Below are 19461 nucleotides of genomic sequence, written 5' to 3'. Positions count from 1 at the left end.
CACCTGCATGGGGAAAATGTCATGAAAACCTGACCTAGGAGTGGGGTGCCGGAGCATAGAGGAGTCCTTGGAGGGAAGAGGGAGAAGTCACAGAGAGGTAAAAGGAATGCAGGGAGAAGGAATTCAGAGAGACTGGACAGGGATAAATCCCAGAGAGAGAGAACCAGGGAAGGAGCCAACTGGAAGATACCACTGGGGAAAGGATCATAAAATCAGGGCGGCACGGTAGCACAGTGGTTAGCACTGCTGCTTCACAGCTCCAGGGTCCCGGGTTCGATTCCCGGCTTGGGTCACTGTCTGTGTGGAGTTTGCACATTCTCCTCGTGTCTGCGTGGGTTTCCTCCGGGTGCTCTGGTTTCCTCCCACAGTCCAAAGATGTGCAGGTTAGGTTGATTGGCCAGGTTAAAAATTGCCCCTTAGAGTCCTGGGATGCGTAGGTTAGAGGGATTAGCGGATAAAATATGTGGGGGTAGGGCCTGGGTGGGATTGTGGTCGGTGCAGACTCGATGGGCCGAATGGCCTCCTTCTGCACTGTAGGGTTTCTATGATTCTATGATTCTATGAAAATGAGGTTCCAAGCAGTAGAGACGCTGTGTTTGATAGGCTCCAAGTAGTGAGGGCTTGGAGGAAGACCTGGAGAGCTGAAAAGGCAGTGGAAGGTCATTGACTCTGTATTACTGACTATTAGAGCAGTGTCGTTCTACTCAGTGTAGCTGAAGAGCTGAAGTTGTGTCTGTGAGTTGGTGCCGAAATGTAAACTCAGGAATCCAGTGGAAATGTAGTCTTGTAAAATGAGATTGAAGCTCTGAAGTAGGTAAAAATACCTCTGAGGCTGGTATGAGTCAAAATAGAGTAAGGCTTTATTCTCACAAGCTTGCGGGAGAATTTGACCCCTTGAAAGCGGAAGCCAAAGTTCTCTCTGAACACAAGAAGCGTGGACCTTTATACATCAGGATTCCCAATACAAGCCAAAAAGCAAAGTCCAGTTAACAGTCCTTGATCATAAATTATAGTTCCTTTAACAGCTTCTGATACACTCTGGATTATGGTTAGAGACTATCTGGTATCCTTGGGTCATAAAGCACAATTCTCCTGGTAGTTGTAGTCAAGATGCAATCTCTGATCCCCCTGCTCTTCCCGCGACCTTTCCTTTGAAGTGACTGTGTGCGATTGCAGCTGTCCCAGTGGGAGTCCTCCTTCAAACGGCCATTCTCGCACTCTACCATTTGGTAGCTGCTTCCTTTGTTTAAATCATACACAAGCCTACGGGAAAAGCAAGACTTACAACCCAACATCTAGATTTAACTGTCCGTTTTATCAGAATGATATCAACAAGCGAGGGAACCATGAACAAATGGCTTACACTACTAAAAGTAAAAGATGAAAGACATGAACAAATGGCTTATACTACTACCAGGAGCAATATAAACAAAGGGGAGACTAGCCATAAGGAAGGGTTATGTTTGTGATACATTCCAGGTACAAAGTTCAACCTTTTAGGTACAAAATACATTGAGTACAAAAAAACATTAACCCTTTCCCTCCTTCAAACCCCCTTTTGGTCAGAGGCCAAGTGCAAAAATGGCCCCATGACCAATTCAGAGCCAAAGGTTACCAATATATATGGGCCTACCTCCTTCGTCAGGAAGACTGTCCCTTCTGCCTGTACACTTGCACTCGGCATAATTCGGGCTGTTTGTTCAATAATGTCATATAAATACAACAAGCAATAACAATGACAATCAATACAATCAGATATGATTCCCATGACCAGAACCATTGCCCTAGCCATCCCGGAGGGCTATAATTATGATATTGGTTCCCTTCATCTTGTATTGTCATCGCCACTCGTTTGATATGATCTGCCAAACGAGTTATATTTTCCGAAACATCTGGGATATACGTGCAGCATTCGGATTCAATTATAGCGCACGTTCCTCCCTGGAAAGCCAACACATAATCAAGTGTCAATTGGTTCTATAAAGCAACAGTCCGGATAGCTACAACCTTGGCTGATCCTTCAGAGAAGGCTGTGCTCATCTCCTCGAACCCGTCTCTAGTTTCATTCGCAATTCTCTCCAAGGTCGAGGCCATATGTATAAGTTCCTGTGCTGCTTTTGCTGTCCCATAAAGTGGGAAAGCTATCATAAAGAACCGTTCTGTCTCACTAATGGTGAATATAGGGTACCACATATGCTAAATAACACGATCCCCAATCCCAAGGAAGCCATGGGTAGGCATTGTTTCCACAGATACAACAGGTACCATCATATGCAGTCATGCTGCTCATATAAGTAGAGGAAAGGCTGACCAGGACATCAGCAATGGGGCAATGGATTGTAATCTGTTGCACCAAAGTCCAGGCACCACTGGTGACATTAATCTGCTGGGTACAGTAGCTACAGCCAACATGTATGGTTCCGTTTCTTACCAAGCAGATAGATCCCCCCTTGTTGGTTTTTCACAACATGCCTGATGGGGTTTTAAATGTCACTTTCCTTGTCCCATCTTGGGTTCCATTCTGATTCGAAATCCCCTCTACCATTCCTGGAGTTGACAAAGGGATAGGGAATAAAGGACTTTCCCCCCTTTCCTTCATGCATGGGAATATGTAAGCAGACCCAGCACTTGCTCAAAATTTTGACTGCAATACATACAAGTGAGACATATACATGAAAGTGTTCATGTGATAGGGTCAGATTTTAGAGGATTGGTACAATGGTCGCTTGGATCGACCAAATCTCGTGTTGATGTACACATCCTTCCGAGTTCTCCGCTGATGCCGGGTACAGGTCCATCCCGGTCCCTCAGCTAAACACCAAAAATTCCAGTTACACCACGTTACATTGCATGGGAGACCCCAATCACCTCGCCCCTCCAACAGAGTTGGCAACATGGCATGGTTAAGGAATCCCAAGCAGCAGTCCCTATGGGTTACCTCCCAGGGACTTATTCCATGTGTCGGAAGGTTATAATAGACAGAGCCATCGTTACAGAGATGCTTGCGATGCTCTATCCTCAAGTCTACACAATTCCATCTATACTTCCCCTTCGTAACTAGCAGGGCAAGAGTCGTTAGAAGCAGCAAGAAAATCATCCTATCACTTAACTAATAACCCGCGCGACCGTTATACAATGGTCCAAAGGCTATACAGCCCGCGCGCCACTGCCCGCGAACCCGTTCAGCTTGCTTGGAGGTCAACCGTCTCACATACCTGTGAATTAAGCACACTACACAATTTTAACTTCATAGGGCGAACCCAGGTTTCAAGTAGTGCTTTTACTAGGATGCAACTTCCCGCCCGTCAAGGAGCATTTCAAGCTCTCTCTCCCTCTGTGTCTCTTTGTTCCGGATTGTCTTTTACTAATTTGTGCATCCCTTTTAGTTGGGTGCTTAGTTCCAAAACATATTCCCTGAATTCATCTTTTAGTGAACCTACATCATCGCTCATTCTGTCATTAATTTCATAAGGGGTTAATCCGGTTGTCCGGTTTGTGGTAACTCTTAGCCTCATCAGTATAGTGGGCAATACCTCTGTCCACAATTTTCCCGATATTGGTGTGGCTTTAGCTAGTACATTATACATTTAACTACACACCCCCCTTCCATAGAAAGCTTAGTATGAATTAAATAACACTTTACACTGTTCTTTTGGCTGCAGTTGGACATCCATTCATTTGTATATAATCTCATCAAAAAACATCGCATTCCCCATTAAAATCATATACCATACAGCTCCAATCTTTATATAATGTACCCCGACATTATCTCTAATTTAATCATTTGTATGGCGAGGAAAACAGGAAGCTCCTACAGAATTATGTTTTATCAATACACAACATATAATATATAACTATATTATACAAAATTGGTGAAGGCTTTTCAGGATTTTATTTTATTTTCGGGTCTATATAGCAGTGCTATACTGTATAATAAAAATAATCAAGCGGCAGTTATATCATACCACTTTACACACCATAACTGTGATATCCAAACCCTTTTAATCCAAGCCATTTCCAATTTTAAACTGAGCTCCAGATCAAACCCCCGCACTCGAGGAAAACAACAGGCGCCACATCAAAACCAAAGTAGGGACAAGACGTACTAGTTAATTAATCAGAAACATTTTGGTTTGATTTTAACTGGCTAGATTTTAAGTTTGACAGTGCTCAATATTTGGCAAACTTTGAACAATAGATAGCACATAAAATTCCAACAGCAGTACATAATTTTAACCAGGTTACAGAATATTAAACTCTCAGACATTTGTAAGGGCAATTTGCATTGGCAACCACGATTTATTTGATTAATCTCCTGCTGGAACTTGAAATAAGCAGAATTATGATTCATTCCACTAACTTAAAATATTTTAAACTGACTCATAGACAGTACATTTACCTCATTCTTTTGTCCTTGTTTATCTACTTTTCCATAAAATTACTTAATTTCTTCTCCCAATTTCTCAACTAACTCTCTCATAATCTTCACTTCAAGACAAAGGAGAGAGCACATGGTTCCCTCCAAGGTTTAAATCCTTTCTTAACAAAATTCAAACACAGGTTTAATCAAAATTCAAATTGGCTATTTCCAACTTCAATTTATGTACTTTGATTTTGAAATTTCAATTTACTTTCCAATTTTATTTAAACTCTGTATCAAACCCACTGTTGTAAAATCACAACAAAGCAAACAACTTTGTAAACACACACAGACACACATGGAAGCTTCCAAAACTCATTCAAACTGAGATGTAAGTAAAACATTTAACAGAATACAGAACTTGAATTAAGACAGTCACTGTTATTCTTCTTTCTTCCAAACTGTAATTAAAACTCAAAACAGAAGTAAATTCAAGAAATCTTATCACTTTAATCTTTAACAGTCTTAACACCTCCCCAGCTCTCCTGTGGCTAAACTAAGGTCATTTATTACCCGCAATAAACACTCCACAAGAACAAACAAAGGCTTCAACAATTCCTGCTCTCAATTTAATACAACAACAACCACCTACATTCGACTAGTAACCAGATCACACAAACGCACTAAAATACAAAAACTAAGATCTCTCCTATCCACCTCCAGGTATGCCATTAGCTCATTCTACCAACTCATCATAGTTCGGGGTACTGAGAATTCCCATTTTAAGGATTTTTTGGTGAACACTAAAGAATTCATCCTTAAAAGCCTGGATGAACGCTCGATCTCCTTGGCCTGGGTTTCCTTGTCCTGAGCACTCCTGATGTACCTGGAACAACCATCCCCCACATTCAGAAGCTCCTTCCCCTTTTAGCTGTTTCGTTGTGGTTATTCTGCTCCAGTTAGTAGGAGCATTCCCTACCATCTCAGAATTTCTACCTTAAACTGGGCGAAGGGTGTCTGTTGGGCATCTATCTCTGATGTTAGGGCGACTACATGTGTCCACCATCCTCCACTATAATCCTGTGCTGGAGGAGCGGCGGGTCCACCTGCTATCTGCCTCCACTTACCCGCTGGACAGGCTGCCCTTACCAGCTGGTGTACATCTCTCAGGTGTAATAGGTGTCCTACCCAGATTGTGTCTAATTCTTCCCAGAATTTAGTGTTTGCGCTTCTAGGTTGTAATTTACCCAGGGAAGCCATTATCTGCTGCTTCTCACCTGAGGTGAAGGGTTCATAATTTACTTTTGGCTGCGCATCTGTTCCCCCTTGGGTTACTGGCACTAAGTTGTATTCTAGCGCTTCCCATTCCTCTGGAAGAGTGTTTAGTCCCTGTTGTGTGGACTCATAAGGAGGTAGAGGAACGGTTTCCCCTCTCCATAGCTTTTCTTCTAATACTTGGTTTTGTTTCTCCAGTTCCCTTACTCTGCATTCTAATTCCCTAATCCTTTCTTTATCCTCACTCCACTTCTTAGTAGAGGCGACTACTTGTTCAATCAGTCCAGCTAACTGATATATTAACAATACTCCTATTTTCTTTGTCATGTTTCTCTTTTCTTTATCCAACCACTTATGCTGTTGGCCCAGAGGGTAGGATGAGTTCCACCCCCCTTTTCTCATCTGTTTAATGAATTTGTTCCTCTTAGTCATACACCCATTTATCAGGGATTCCGGAGGTCCCCACTGTCTTTGTGATCCTGCCATAATACAGATAAGTTTTATACTCACCACCTGGAGCCTTCTATTCTCCCTTCTTGCTCTCCCACTCCTAGGTCGCTCTTATCGGAGTCCGGTGTTACCTGTCAGGGGTGATCAAATCCCTCCGTACCACCGCTTACACTATTAAGCTTACATTAATCTTACTTCATTAAGCCGGCTTTTACTCCGGTGATCACTCAAACAGTTTCTTTCTCACTCAGACAGTTTCTCTTTCTCACTCACGTCTGAACATCACACCTCAGGCACCTTTTTCTCCAGTCTTTAGACTCACTTGAGTATTAAAGACAAATGCCTCCTTGTCCGTATGTGTTCAGTATAGACATCTTTCACTCTCACATCACATATGATCAGCCCACTGTAGTTTGACTCACCCTATTAGGTTCAGAACTCTATTCCAGTACCCAGGTTGTGGCCATTCAACCTGAGCCCGCAAACAGATCCCGGGGGTCTCCCGGGTTTCGGCACCAAATGAAGTAGGTAAAAATACCTCTGAGGCTGGTATGAGTCAAAATAGAGTAAGGCTTTATTCTCACAAGCTTGCAGGAGAACTTGACCCCTTGAAAGCGGAAGCCAAAGTTCTCTCTGAACACCAGAAGCGTGGACCTTTATACATCAGGGTTCCCAATACAAGCCATAAAGCAAAGTCCAGTTAACAGTCCTTGATCATAAATTATAGTTCCTTTAACAGCTTCTGATAGTCTCTAACCATAATCCAGAGTGTATCTGGTATCCTTGGGTCATAAAGCACAATTCTCCTGGTAGTTGTAGTCAAGATGCAATCTCTGATCCCCCTGCTCTTCCCGCGACCTTTCCTTTGAAGTGACTGTGTGCGATTGCAGCTGTCCCAGTGGGAGTCCTCCTTCAAACGGCCATTCTCACACTCTACCATTTGGTAGCTGCTTCCTTTGTTTAAATCATACATAAGCCTACGGGAAAAGCAAGACTTACAACCCAACATCTAGATTTAACTGTCCGTTTTATCAGAATGATATCAACAAGCGAGGGAACCATGAACAAATGGCTTACACTACTAAAAGTAAAAGATGAAAGACATGAACAAATGGCTTATACTACTACCAGGAGCAATATAAACAAAGGGGAGACTAGCCATAAGGAAGGGTTATGTTTGTGATACATTCCAGGTACAAAGTTCAACCTTTTAGGTACAAAATACATTGAGTACAAAAAAAATTAACCCTTTCCCTCCTTCAAGCTCTGTGAGGTGAGAAGTTATTGAGGCAGTTTGAGTTGGAGAGACTTTTGGAGGGAATTCTGAGGCTAGATCTTCGAAATGAAGATTGAAGATTTGCAATCCATCATAAGGGAGATAGCTTTAATGAGATTGTGCAATCCACACTGAACACTGATGTTTGAATGGGTAGATGAGAAATCCATGGGATCTGTCTTAGTTGCATCTGCCGTTTATTATGTAGTATAATATGTTCCACCTCACTTTGCCTGTTAATTCAATATGTACTTAATTTTGTTTCTGAATGTTTTACTCCTTTGACTGTGTGTGGTATTAATTTATTTTATATTCACAAACCATGGAATTTTGTGGCTTTATTCTCTTAGCTAATATCTAGAATTATAAACGTTGTCTCCTCGAAAAAGTTACTCGTCGCTAGCCAGTTTGTAACATTAATTTGGGTGTCCTGTCCAGAATGATAATAAAGGGGAAGGAGTATAAAAATAGGGAAGTCTTGCCACAACTGTACAGGGCATTGCTGAGACCACACCTCGAGTACTGTGCAGAGTTTTGATCTTCTTACTTAAGGAAGGATATATTTGCATTGGAAGCAGTTTAGGGAATGTTCACTAGGCTGATACCTGGGATGAAAGAGTTGTCACATCAAGAAAGATTGAAAGGGTGTTTAGAAGAATTAGAGGTAGTCTTATTGAAACATATATGATTCTGAGGAGGCGATGATGCAGAGAAGATGTTTTATCTCCTGGGAGAATCTAGAACTGGGGGCACAGTTTTAAAGAGTTCTCCCATTTAAGAAGGAGATATGGAAGAATTTATTCTCTCTTTGGAATTCTCTCTTCCATTGGGGAGTGGAGACTGGGTCATTGAATATATTCAAGGCTGAACTACACAGATTCTTGATTGACAAGGGAGTCAAAGGTTTTTAGGGAATGACAGAAAGGAGAGGGATGTTATTGAATGATGGATAGGCTCGATGGGATATTCCTGCTCCTATTTCTTATGATCTTATGACAATCTTGAATTTCCGTTATCTCTTTTATGTCTCACTTTTGCACCCTTGTAGTGTCCCTTCTATTAATAGAGGCTAGAACTTTTGATTTATTGTCATACGTACTGATATATAGTGAAAAGTATTGTTTCTTGCGCACCATACAGATAAAGCATACCGTTCATAGAGTACACCGGGAAGAAGAAAAGGAGAGGGTGCAGAATATAGTGTTACAGTCATAGCTAGGGTGTAGAGGAAGATCAACTTAAATAAGGTAGGTCCATTCAAATGTCAGATGGCAGTGGGGAAGAAGCTGTTCTTGAATCAGTTGGTACGTGACCTCAGACTTTTGTATCCTTTTCCCAACGGATGAAGGTGAAAGAGAGAATGTCCGGGGTGCATGAGGGCCTTGATTATGTTGGCTGCTTTTCCGAGGCAGCGGGAAGTGCAGACAGATTCAATGGATGGGAGAACTGTGAATGCTCGAGTGTCGACTGACCGAGGTTTGATATGTTAATATACTTTTCAGTTCTATCTCTCCAGAAATACATCCAAGTGTTTGGTTTTGCTTTTGTTAAGGCCTTCCTAACTGGTGTCACTAAACTTTCATTGATTTGTGTATTTGTAAACAAGGATCTTTTTGCTCCTGTAACTCATGTAGCTTCCAAAGAAGACACATTGGGCCCAGAATGTTAACCTTGTGGACAGATGCTGCCAGGCTTGCAGAGCTGCTCCAGCATTTTCTCTTCTTATTCCATCCTGATTCTTATTTTCCAGATAACCTCCTTATTTTTCAAACCGAAATGTAATCCGTGCCACTCCTGCAGGTTGGTTCAATGTTATCATTCCACTCATGCCCGGTGTGGCGAGGATAATAAACATCAGGCTTACCACTTAATTAAATTAATTATTAAGTAAACATCAACAAGGTTTGAAAAAAGTGAAGAGGAAAAAAAACACAAACCAAACCAAGCCCAGGGCGCGAGGGCAAGGCAGCCAACTGCCAACGGTTAGGGGGCGCGCGACCCCTCGCTCGGGAACCCGCACGTCGAGGGGGGAGGCGCGGCCTCGCGCGCTCGGGAACCCGCACGTCGAGGGGGGGGAGGCGCGGCCCTGCGCGCTCGGGAACCCGCACGCCCCGGTCTGGGGAAGATGGTGGTCCGGATCAGGCCTCGGAAAGTCGCTCGGAGATACCGGGCGGCCGCCGCCGCTGCCGTCGCCATCTTGATCGTGCAGACCCTGGCGGTGTGGAGCTTCAGCGGCCTGGAGAGTGAGGAGGAGGTAAGGCCCGGGGGGAGGGTAAAGGGGACAGGAGGCGAGGAAAGGATGGAGGAGGGACAATGAGTCAATGTCTGAGGTGGGGAGATGAGGGAGGGACTTTGGGGAAGGGGGTTGACTGAGGGAGGGGGAGATGAGTGAGGAGGGAGGTAGAGGGGTGGGGAGTGTGAGGTAAGGGGGGAGCAGAGAGGGTGGATGGCACAGTGGTACTGTCACTGAACTAACAAACCAGCCACCCAGGCTAATGATTTGGGCACCCAGGTTTGAATCCCACCACAGCAGATGGTGAAATTCAAATTCAATAAAAACCTGGCATTACAAGTCTAACAAGGACCATTGTAGTGGAAAACCATCTGGTTGAAAGATGTGTGGATTAGGTTGATTGGCCATGCTAAATTGCCCCTTGGTGTCAAGGGGACTCATGATGTGGAGATGCCGGCGTTGGACTGGGGTAAACACAAGGGGACTAACAGGTTAATTCATGGGGTTATGGTGGGATGGTTGTCGGTGTAGGCTTGATGGGCTGAATGGCCTCTTTCTGCATTGTAGGGAGTCAGTGATTCATCTGTGTTGTGTGGGGAGGGAAAGACTCAATTCGGAGGCTGACTCTTAAATGGCCCGGCAAGCCACTTAGTTGTATCAAACAAGTTAGAAAGGATGCAAAGTCAGTTTGTCTATGACAGTATAGGTAGGAGTGCCCACTGCACAATGCTTTTGGCCATAGTAAATGCGTGGAGTTATGGGGATAGGGTGGGGTTTGAGCATGGGTAAAATGCTCTTTCAGAGAGTTGGTGCAGACTTGATGGGCTGAATGGCTTCCTTCTGCACTGTAGGGAAGCTATGGAATCTATAGATGGTAGTCCTATCTTCATATTGAAGATACCCTTCATCGTGCTGTGTGGCACTATTACTGTGCCAAATGGGATAGATTTCGAACAGGTCTGCCAGCCATGAGGCGCTGCAGGCCATCAGCAGCAGAATTGTACTAAACCATAATTTGTAACCTCATGGACCGGCATATACCTTGCTCTACCATTACCACCACGCCAGGGGATCAATTCTGGTTCAACGAATAGTGCAGGAAGGCAGACCAGGAGCAAAACCAGGCATACTTAAGAATGGGGTGTCAGCCTGGTGAATCTACAACACGGGGCTCTTTGTGTGCCAAACAGCATAAGCAGCAAGCGGCAGAGCTAAGTGATTCCTCAACCAACAGATTACATCTGAGTTCTGCAGTCCTGCCATATCTAGTCGTGAATGTTGATGGACAATTATGTAACTCACTGGAGGAGGAGGCTCCACAAATCCCCAGCTTGAATGATGAAGTAGCCCAGTACATCAGTGCAAAAGATAGAGGATAAAGTGTAGGGTGAGGGTGGCGAGGGAGCAGGAGAAGGAGCGAAGGTGGGGAGAGGGAGCGAGGGTGAGGAGCGGGAGGGGAGAGATCAGGGGGAGAGGGCGAGGGGGGGTGAGGGGGAGCGAGGGCGGTTGGGGCAAGGGGGGGCGAGGGGGAGCGAGGGCGAGGGGGGCGAGGGGGAGCGAGGGCGAGGGGGGGCGAGGGGGAGCGAGGGCGGTTGGGGCGAGGGGGAGCGAGGGCGGTTGGGGCGAGGGGGAGCGAGGGCGGTTGGGGCGAGGGGGAGCGAGGGCGGTTGGGGCGAGGGGGAGCGAGGGCGGTTGGGGCGAGGGGGAGCGAGGGCGGTTGGGGCGAGGGGGAGCGAGGGCGGTTGGGGCGAGGGCGGTTGGGGCGAGGGGGAGCGGGGGCGGTTGGGGCGAGGGGGAGCGGGGGCGGTTGGGGCGAGGGGAAGCGGGGGCGGTTGGGGCGAGGGGGAGCGGGGGCGGTTGGGGCGGCGAGCGGGGGCGGTTGGGGCGAGGGGGAGCGGGGGCGGTTGGGGGGAGCGGGGGCGGTTGGGGGGAGCGGGGGCGGTTGGGGGGAGCGGGGGCGGTTGGGGCGAGGGGGAGCGGGGGCGGTTGGGGCGGGGGCGGTTGGGGCGAGGGGGAGCGGGGGCGGTTGGGGCGAGGGGGAGCGGGGGCGGTTGGGGCGAGGGGGAGCGGGGGCGGTTGGGGCGAGGGGGAGCGGAGGCGGTTGGGGCGAGGGGGGGTGGTTGGGGCGAGGGGGAGCGGGGGCGGTTGGGGCGAGGGGGAGCGGGGGCGGTTGGGGCGAGGGGGAGCGGGGGCGGTTGGGGGGAGCGGGGGCGGTTGGGGCGAGGGGGAGCGGGGGCGGTTGGGGGGAGCGGGGGCGGTTGGGGGGAGCGGGGGCGGTTGGGGCGAGGGGGAGCGGGGGCGGTTGGGGGGAGCGGGGGCGGTTGGGGCGAGGGGGAGCGGGGGCGGTTGGGGCGAGGGGGAGCGGGGGCGGTTGGGGCGGGGGCGGTTGGGGCGAGGGGGAGCGGGGGCGGTTGGGGCGAGGGGGAGCGGGGGCGGTTGGGGCGAGGGGGAGCGGGGGCGGTTGGGGCGAGGGGGAGCGGGGGCGGTTGGGGTGAGGGGGAGCGGAGGCGGTTGGGGCGAGGGGGGGTGGTTGGGGCGAGGGGGAGCGGGGGCGGTTGGGGCGAGGGGGAGCGGGGGCGGTTGGGGCGAGGGGGAGCGGTTGGGGCGAGGGGGAGCGGAGGCGGTTGGGGCGAGGGGGAGCGGGGGCGGTTCGGGAGCGAGGGGGGTTGGGGCGAGGGGGGGTGGTTGGGGCGAGGGGGAGCGGGGGCGGTTGGGGGGCGAGGGGGAGCGGTTGGGGCGAGGGGGAGCGAGGGCGGTTGGGGCGAGGGGGAGCGAGGGCGGTTGGTGCGAGGGGGAGCGAGGGCGGTTGGGGCGAGGGGGAGCGAGGGCGCCGGGGGGGGGGGGGGGGGGGGATGGAGAAAGGGGCAAAGAGCATGTAAGAAGGCAGAATGGAAAGGTTGTGCGAGGCAACGAGGACGGGGAGTGCCTGGCCGTGAGGGCGATGCAAGGAGGGCAGGTCTGGTGATGGCGGGAGCAGGGAAGATGCAGCCATATGCAAGGTGGGGAAGGCATATGCGAAGCATCAAGGGTGAGAGCGTGGTAGGTGAAGGAGGTTGTGGTGGGTAGGGCGAGGGCAAGGCGGGAATCAGCAATGTGGGTCGGGGAGAGGGGGAGAGTAGTCATTGCATGAAGGGAAGAGGTGTGGGAGTGTGTGATGGCAAGGGACGGGCAGCGCAATACAGCGTGTGGGAGGGGAAGTATTAGACTGCATGGGATAGGAGAGTGTGCGTACACAAAATATGGGGGGGAGAGTGTGAGACTTGCAGAGTGAGTTAGAGAGTGCAAGATGGGAACATCAGGAAGAGATGGCAAAAATCTGATGGGCAGGGGAATGGAACAAGAAAGACTGGAAGGAGAGAGGCAGATTGGAAGAGTGCGAGAAATTGAAATGAAATGGAGGTTGGTTAGAAAAATTAAAACCACTTCTAATGGTGACTACTGCACTGGCCACCTACCTGCCACGGAACATCCCCTGACTGTCCCCCATTATTCCCCCCCAACTCGCCCCCTTTCCCCAATAACCTCATGATCCGCTGAGTAAATGCCTCCTTTCCCTTGACGCCCGGCCCCCCCCGTCCCCCCGCCAATCTGCTACTGGACTAGTGCTGTAAAAAGGGAGTAGCTTCCCTCCTTCCAAGTCTCCAAGTTTTCAATTACATGATGCACTATAGCGTTCTCATTTGGCCTGAATTATGAAGTCAAGTGAGAAAGGAGCAGCTTCATTCCAGGTAAGTAGGAGTGGAGTGGCAATCCGATCCTGATTACCACTCCACAGGATCTACAGGCCATTGTTTTGAGCCTGGGTGAAGGAGGGAGGGAGATAGAAATGGGGGTGGCAAGAAAGAGGAGTTGAGAGAGGGGAAATGAGAATGGTAAGAGGGTTGCAAAACATGGATCAGTGAGATGGGGAGACATTTAGAGGCGGGGGAGGGGGGGGCAGGGGACGACAGAGAGAGACTGGGATGATCGGAGGAAGAGGTGTGAGACCTTCATGGATGAAGCGAAAGAGATAAGACACATGGATAGGGGACAAAATCCCTTATGTTTCATGCCTCACCCTTATCAGGAAGGTTTGTTACCTGTGGAGTTGTTGCAGTGAACAAACAATGCATGTCGCACCTTTTGTGATCATGCTGGATGTCTGTACTGTATTAAGTACCTTTTTGAGTTTTAAATGAATGATATCTGCTTTTAAATTAAGATGCTATGTTGCCTATTGTGTCTACTGATTGGTAGCTGATGTTGCTGTTGATGCGCTGTGAAGAGAACTGACTATGTACTGTTAAGAGTTTTTATATTGTTTGTCTTTAAAAATAAATCGATTAACTTTCCTCCTGTGGTGCTGCTTGAGGTAAATTGGATGATGCACTACTTCCCAACGACTGGAGAATTAGACGACCATCAGTTATGGATTATTCCGCAGCTAAGGTGGAGCTGTGTTTAATGTGACCTCTCCTTCTAAAGCTGTAAATAGGAGATCCTGAGGGCACGTCGAGGATAATTGCTATAGTTGAGGCTTTGGAAATTTCTGTCTCAAGGCCAGAAGAAACCAATATGAAATGACTGCATTTTTATATTTGCTATACTATAAAAAGTCTGGTGGACTCAAAACTTTTTATATATGAAATTGGTATACGTTTCAGCCTTAGTAAATGTTGTGAGCAATAGGTTGTGGATTCAACTCCCACTCTGATAATTTGATTGGCACTTTAGGGAGAGTGCTGCTGCATATTTAGTGGAAAGATAGAAAGACTTCCACAATTTCACCATATTCCAAAACATTTCACAACTAAGAATGTAGTTTTTCAATTGTTGCTGTTCTAATGTAGGAAATGACAGCCATTTGTGCACGGCAAGCTCCCACAAGCAACAATCTGATAATGATCTGATCATCTCTTTTAGATAGTATGTTAAGCCCTCTCGGTGGATGTAAAAGGTACCATGACAATATTCAAAGATAAACAAAGATAAGCTTGTGTTTATGGGTAACCACAAAAACACAAACTTGTTGGGCATACTTGGTGTCTGTGGGAACGTGTTGTGTGTAGATTTGGGTGCTATGTTTGGTTACAAAACAATATTAATTGCACTTCGATAATGATTCATTAACTCTGAAGTGCTTTGGGATAAGCCTGAGGATGTGAAAGATACTGTAGAAATAAAAAACCCTTCTTTAGATAGCTCTGTAGAATAGTTCTGTTTGAAATGAAATGTAAATTGAAATGACTATTCTGTCACTTTCTCCCTGATGTTCGAGAATCTTATAGCCCATTTGGCTGTCATGCCTGTGTCAGCTCTGAAGGAACTATCCAATTAATCTGACTACTTTTGTTTTTGCCATTGCCTTACGGATGTTTCCTTTTCACGTATTGTCCAAGACTTTTTAAAAAGTTCCTATGGAATGTGCTTCCAACACCCTTTCAGGTACCATGTTCCAGATCCTGTTAATTTGCGATGTAAATTTCTCCACATTCCCTGCGCCTACGGTTTGTCTGCCGATGATTTTTTCTTCTGGTTATCATCCTGTAATTATTTGACCTGACAAAACCCTTGGTAGCTTTTGTGTATCTTTTCATAGGATGTGGGTGTCGCTGGCAAGACCAGAATTTATTGCCCATCCTTAATTTACTTGATCTGAGTGGCTTGCTTGACCATTTCAGAGGGCAGCCGCATTGATGTACGTCTGGAGTCACATGTAGGCCAGATTGAGTAAGGATGGGAGATTTCCTTCCCTAAAGGTCATCGTGAACCAGATGGGTTTTTACAATAATCAGTGATAGGTGTTATGATCACCATTACTGAAACTAGCTTTATATTGCAGATTTATTAACTGAAGTTAAATTTCACCAGTTGCCATGGTAGCATTTCAACCCATGTCCCCCAGAGTATTAGCCTGGGCCTCTGGACAACTAGTTCAGTGACATTATCACTACACCACCATCTCCCCTGCAATATCGATATCTCTGGATTTCTCTGAAGGGAAGGCTCGTTATTCTCACCTGGCTCATGACAACACTTTGAGGTCAGTCCTGAGCTTACACCACATGATGGATCTAGACTGACAACAACAAAACTATGATTTAGGTTTGTCACCGTCCCTTTTTGAGTGGAAATGGCCAAGTCTGAAGTATTTGTTTGATTTCTTGAAATGACATTTCTAAATCAACAACAGAGATGCTGAGGAGGGATTACTGAATGACATTATGAGGGAGCTGGATTAGCGATAGTTAATGGCATGGAGTTGGTGGGGGTGGGAGAATTGTTAAGTAATTGTGAGGGAACTGGGTTGAAATCAGTAGCGATACAGTCAGTAACACAGTGCTGGGGGAGAGAGCACACTTACATAATGACAGTGAGAGAAAGCCAGCTTAATGTCAGTATGGAAATAGTAACACAGGGTCTTGGGAGCAGAGGAGTTCCTGAGTTACATGGTGAGAGAGCTGGAGTAACACTATCCTCACGACCATTTTCACACAACGTTGCTTCAGCGATTGTAATGTATACAGTACAATGTATTTAGTTTTCACTGGCTCTGTGACTCAAGCAAACGTCATTGAGGATTTTGTCTTTGGTAATTTAGGGAAAAAAAACTTGAAAATGTCAGTTAGATGTGTCTTGTCACAATATTCAGCTTTTGCACTAGAATATTTCCTGAGGATCAGCTAACCACGCCTGTCACCAGATCATGTGTCCCCTATAATCTATCCAGGCTGTTTTTACTGCCACGCTTCCCATCCTACATACTCCATAAACTTAATGAATCCAAACATCTGCTGCCTAAGTCCTAACTGAGGCCAAGGCCCTGTGCTTTTTCACCCACATTGTTTCTCATTGAGACAACGTGCTTTTTTCAAAATTCTCATCCTTGTGTTCACATTCCTCCAAGGTTTCGTTCCTCTTTCTTTCTGTAACATCCTCCATTCCGACATTCCCTTGTCATGTCTCTGTCAACAATTTTAATTATTCCAACATTGGTTGCTCTGCTTTCACACATATACTTTGTGTTCTTTCCTTAATTCCTTTCTATTCTCCACATTCCAATTTTAACACACCCCTTAAACCCAATTCTTCAAGCAAGCTTTCAGTTACCAATCACAGTGTCAACAAGAGAAGCCAGAGAGAGAACAGCAAGTGAGACGGAGAGAGCAGCTGCTCAAGCTAACTTCCGGCACCACCTCCACTGGCCAACAACTGATGTCCTCATTGAGAGAGAGTGTAGGGCTAATCACAATATGGAGCGGCATGGTGGCACAGTGGTTAACACTGCTGCCTCACAGCACCAGGGACCCAGGTTCAATTCTGGCCTTGGGTCACTGTCTTTGTGGAGTTTGCACGTTCTCCCTGTGTCTGTGTGGGTTTCCTCCAGGTGCTCCGGTTTTCTCCCACAGTCCAAAGATGTGCAGGTTAGGTTGATTGGCCATGCTAAATTGCCGCTAGTGTCGGGGATAAGTAGGGTATGGGAATAGGGCCTGGGTGGGATTGTGGTTGGTGCAGACTCGATGGGCCGAATGGCCTCCTCCTGCATTGTAGCGATTCTATGATCTCCTTTAGCCCTGATTTTTGTCAGATTATGCCCCTTTGAATTATCTTGGGACTTTTTAATACACCCAGTGGTACTGTACACCAGCGTTATATGGTGAAAGGTCGATACCCACTAGTACTGTACCCCAGTGTTATACAGTTACATATTGTACCCAGCAGTACTGTACCCCAGTGTTTTACAGTGACAGACCTGTACCTGCCAGTACTCAACCCCCCCCCCCCCATGTTCCAGAGGGACAGACCTGTATTTGTATCCCAGTGCTAGGTAATGACAGACCTGTCCCCACCACTACTTTGCCCCAGTGTTATACAGTGACAGTCTGATAGTATACTGTCTATACTATACAGTATACCAGTACTATAACCCAGTGTAGACCTGCACCATCAATTTTGTACCCCCATGTTATACAGTGACGGACCATGTATCCAAAGGTACCGAACTCCAGTGCTATACGGTGACAGATCTGTATCCACCAGAACTAGCTGTTGGCAATCTCTCATCATGAGAATGTTTCTTTCTTGTGGATGGCTGGGTGGAAGTGATTTCTCATTGTTGGCTATGGGTTCACAAATGACTTATGAACTCTATCTTAGCCCTACATTCTCTCCCACAGTGAGGACATCAGTTGTTGGCTAGTGGAGGTGGTGGCGGAAGTTAGCTTGAGCAGTTTTTCTCTCTTTCTGTCTCACTTGCTGTTTTCTCTCTGGCTTGTCTTATTGATTGAAATGTCTTGACATCCTTTTGACGACAGACTTGTGAGCAAAGTTATAGCTCATGGAATAAAAGACAATTACAACATAGATATAAAATTGGCTGAACGATAGGAAACAGTAGTGCTGAATGTGTTGTTTTGCGCATTGGAAGGAAGTTTATAGTAGAATTCCTGCTCTTGATGTAAATGACCTCGACTTTGGTATACGTGGCATAATTTCAAAATTTGCAGATGATACAAAACTTGGAAGTATTGTGAATTGTGAGGAGGATAGGTTGATGGAATGAGTGGAAAAGTGGCAAATGCAATTCAATGCAGAGTGATGTAATTAATTTTGGTGGGAAATGTTACAACAAGTGATTGCAATGGAAGAATCAATACAAACTGGTCTTTTTGATTCAAGTCGGTTTATGGTAAAACACTTCCTCAGTGCTACTAACTTAAAAGAAGCTCTTCCCCTAAAGTATTCCAGCTATCTCTATTTATAAGACTATCAATGTCACATGTTTAACTAGCAATTCCATTAATAACATAATTGCCATACACTATGCTTAAAGTACATTGGCAGGAAGATGAGTAGAGACAGTATAAAATAAGGGTACAGTTCTAATTCGGGTACAGGAGCATAAAGACCTAGATGTATACTTGCTGTGTAAATTATTGGCAGTGGCAGGGCAGATTGAGAGAACAGGAGGGGCATAAAGCACAAGAGAACGGAAGTTATTATAAACCTGGGTAAAACAGTCATTCAGGCTCAACTGGGGTATTGCGCCCAATTTTGGACACCATAATTTAGGAAGGAAGTGAAGGCAGTGATTTAGGCCAATGGTTCCAGATATGAGGAACTTCAGTTGTGTAGAATCATTGGAGAAATTGGAGCTGGTTTCCTTGGCGAGGCAAAGGTTGAGAGAACATTTGATAGAGGTATTCAAAATCATGAGTGGTCTGGACAGATTAGATAGAGAAAAACTGTTCCCATTGGTGGAATAATCAAGAACCAGATGGCACTGATCTATGGTGATTGGCAAAAGAACAAACGGTGTTTTTTTTTAGAGTGGTTAGGATCTGGAATGCACTGCCTAAGAGTGAGGTAGAGGCAGACTCAATCCCATGGCTTTCAAAAGGGAATTGGACCATTCTCTGAAGAGAAAACAATTTGCAGGCATACAGGGATAAGATGGGACAGTGACACTAAGTAAAATGCTCTTGCAACAAGCCAGTACGGACATGATAGGCCAAATAGCCTATGTTGTAACCATTCTCTGATTTTGTGTTTTTTGATGAAGATTAGCCATTTTGGTCATGATTGGCCATCTGCTCCTTGTCTGTTGCTGTTAAGAGAACAGAATTCATGTCTCCTGCATGACAATTTTCAAATAACAGTACAATGCAATGGCTGCACCATAGATTCCTTCCCCATTAAAGTAGGCATCAAACAGGGCTGTGTCATTGTGCAAGCACTATTCCCAATCACTACAATGTACCACTGATAGGTTCTCCTCCATGTGTGATAATAATTTATACCATTGATGGTCAATTCTTCAAACTTGAACCAGCTGAATGCTGCAATCAAATAGGAGGACAAAAGAACAAACTTGAGCGTCCTTTAAGA

At 46.3% G+C, this 19461-nt stretch overlaps 1 protein-coding gene across 1 annotated transcript in view; it reads left to right on the top strand.

The window, feature by feature from the left end:
• Positions 1-9426: 9426 nt before the first annotated feature.
• Positions 9427-19461, top strand: part of xylt2 (xylosyltransferase II) — an 87433-nt gene continuing 77398 nt past the window's right edge. Inside the window, exon 1 of the mRNA XM_078225463.1 lies at positions 9427-9615. Within this exon, the coding sequence (XP_078081589.1) occupies positions 9487-9615 (129 nt within the window). The 5' untranslated portion in view covers positions 9427-9486. The remainder of the gene's footprint in view (positions 9616-19461) is intronic.

Source organism: Mustelus asterias, chromosome 12, assembly GCF_964213995.1.
Source record: "Mustelus asterias chromosome 12, sMusAst1.hap1.1, whole genome shotgun sequence".
NCBI classification, from domain to species: Eukaryota; Metazoa; Chordata; class Chondrichthyes; order Carcharhiniformes; family Triakidae; genus Mustelus; species Mustelus asterias.
This window is presented reverse-complemented; position numbering and strand designations above follow the sequence as displayed.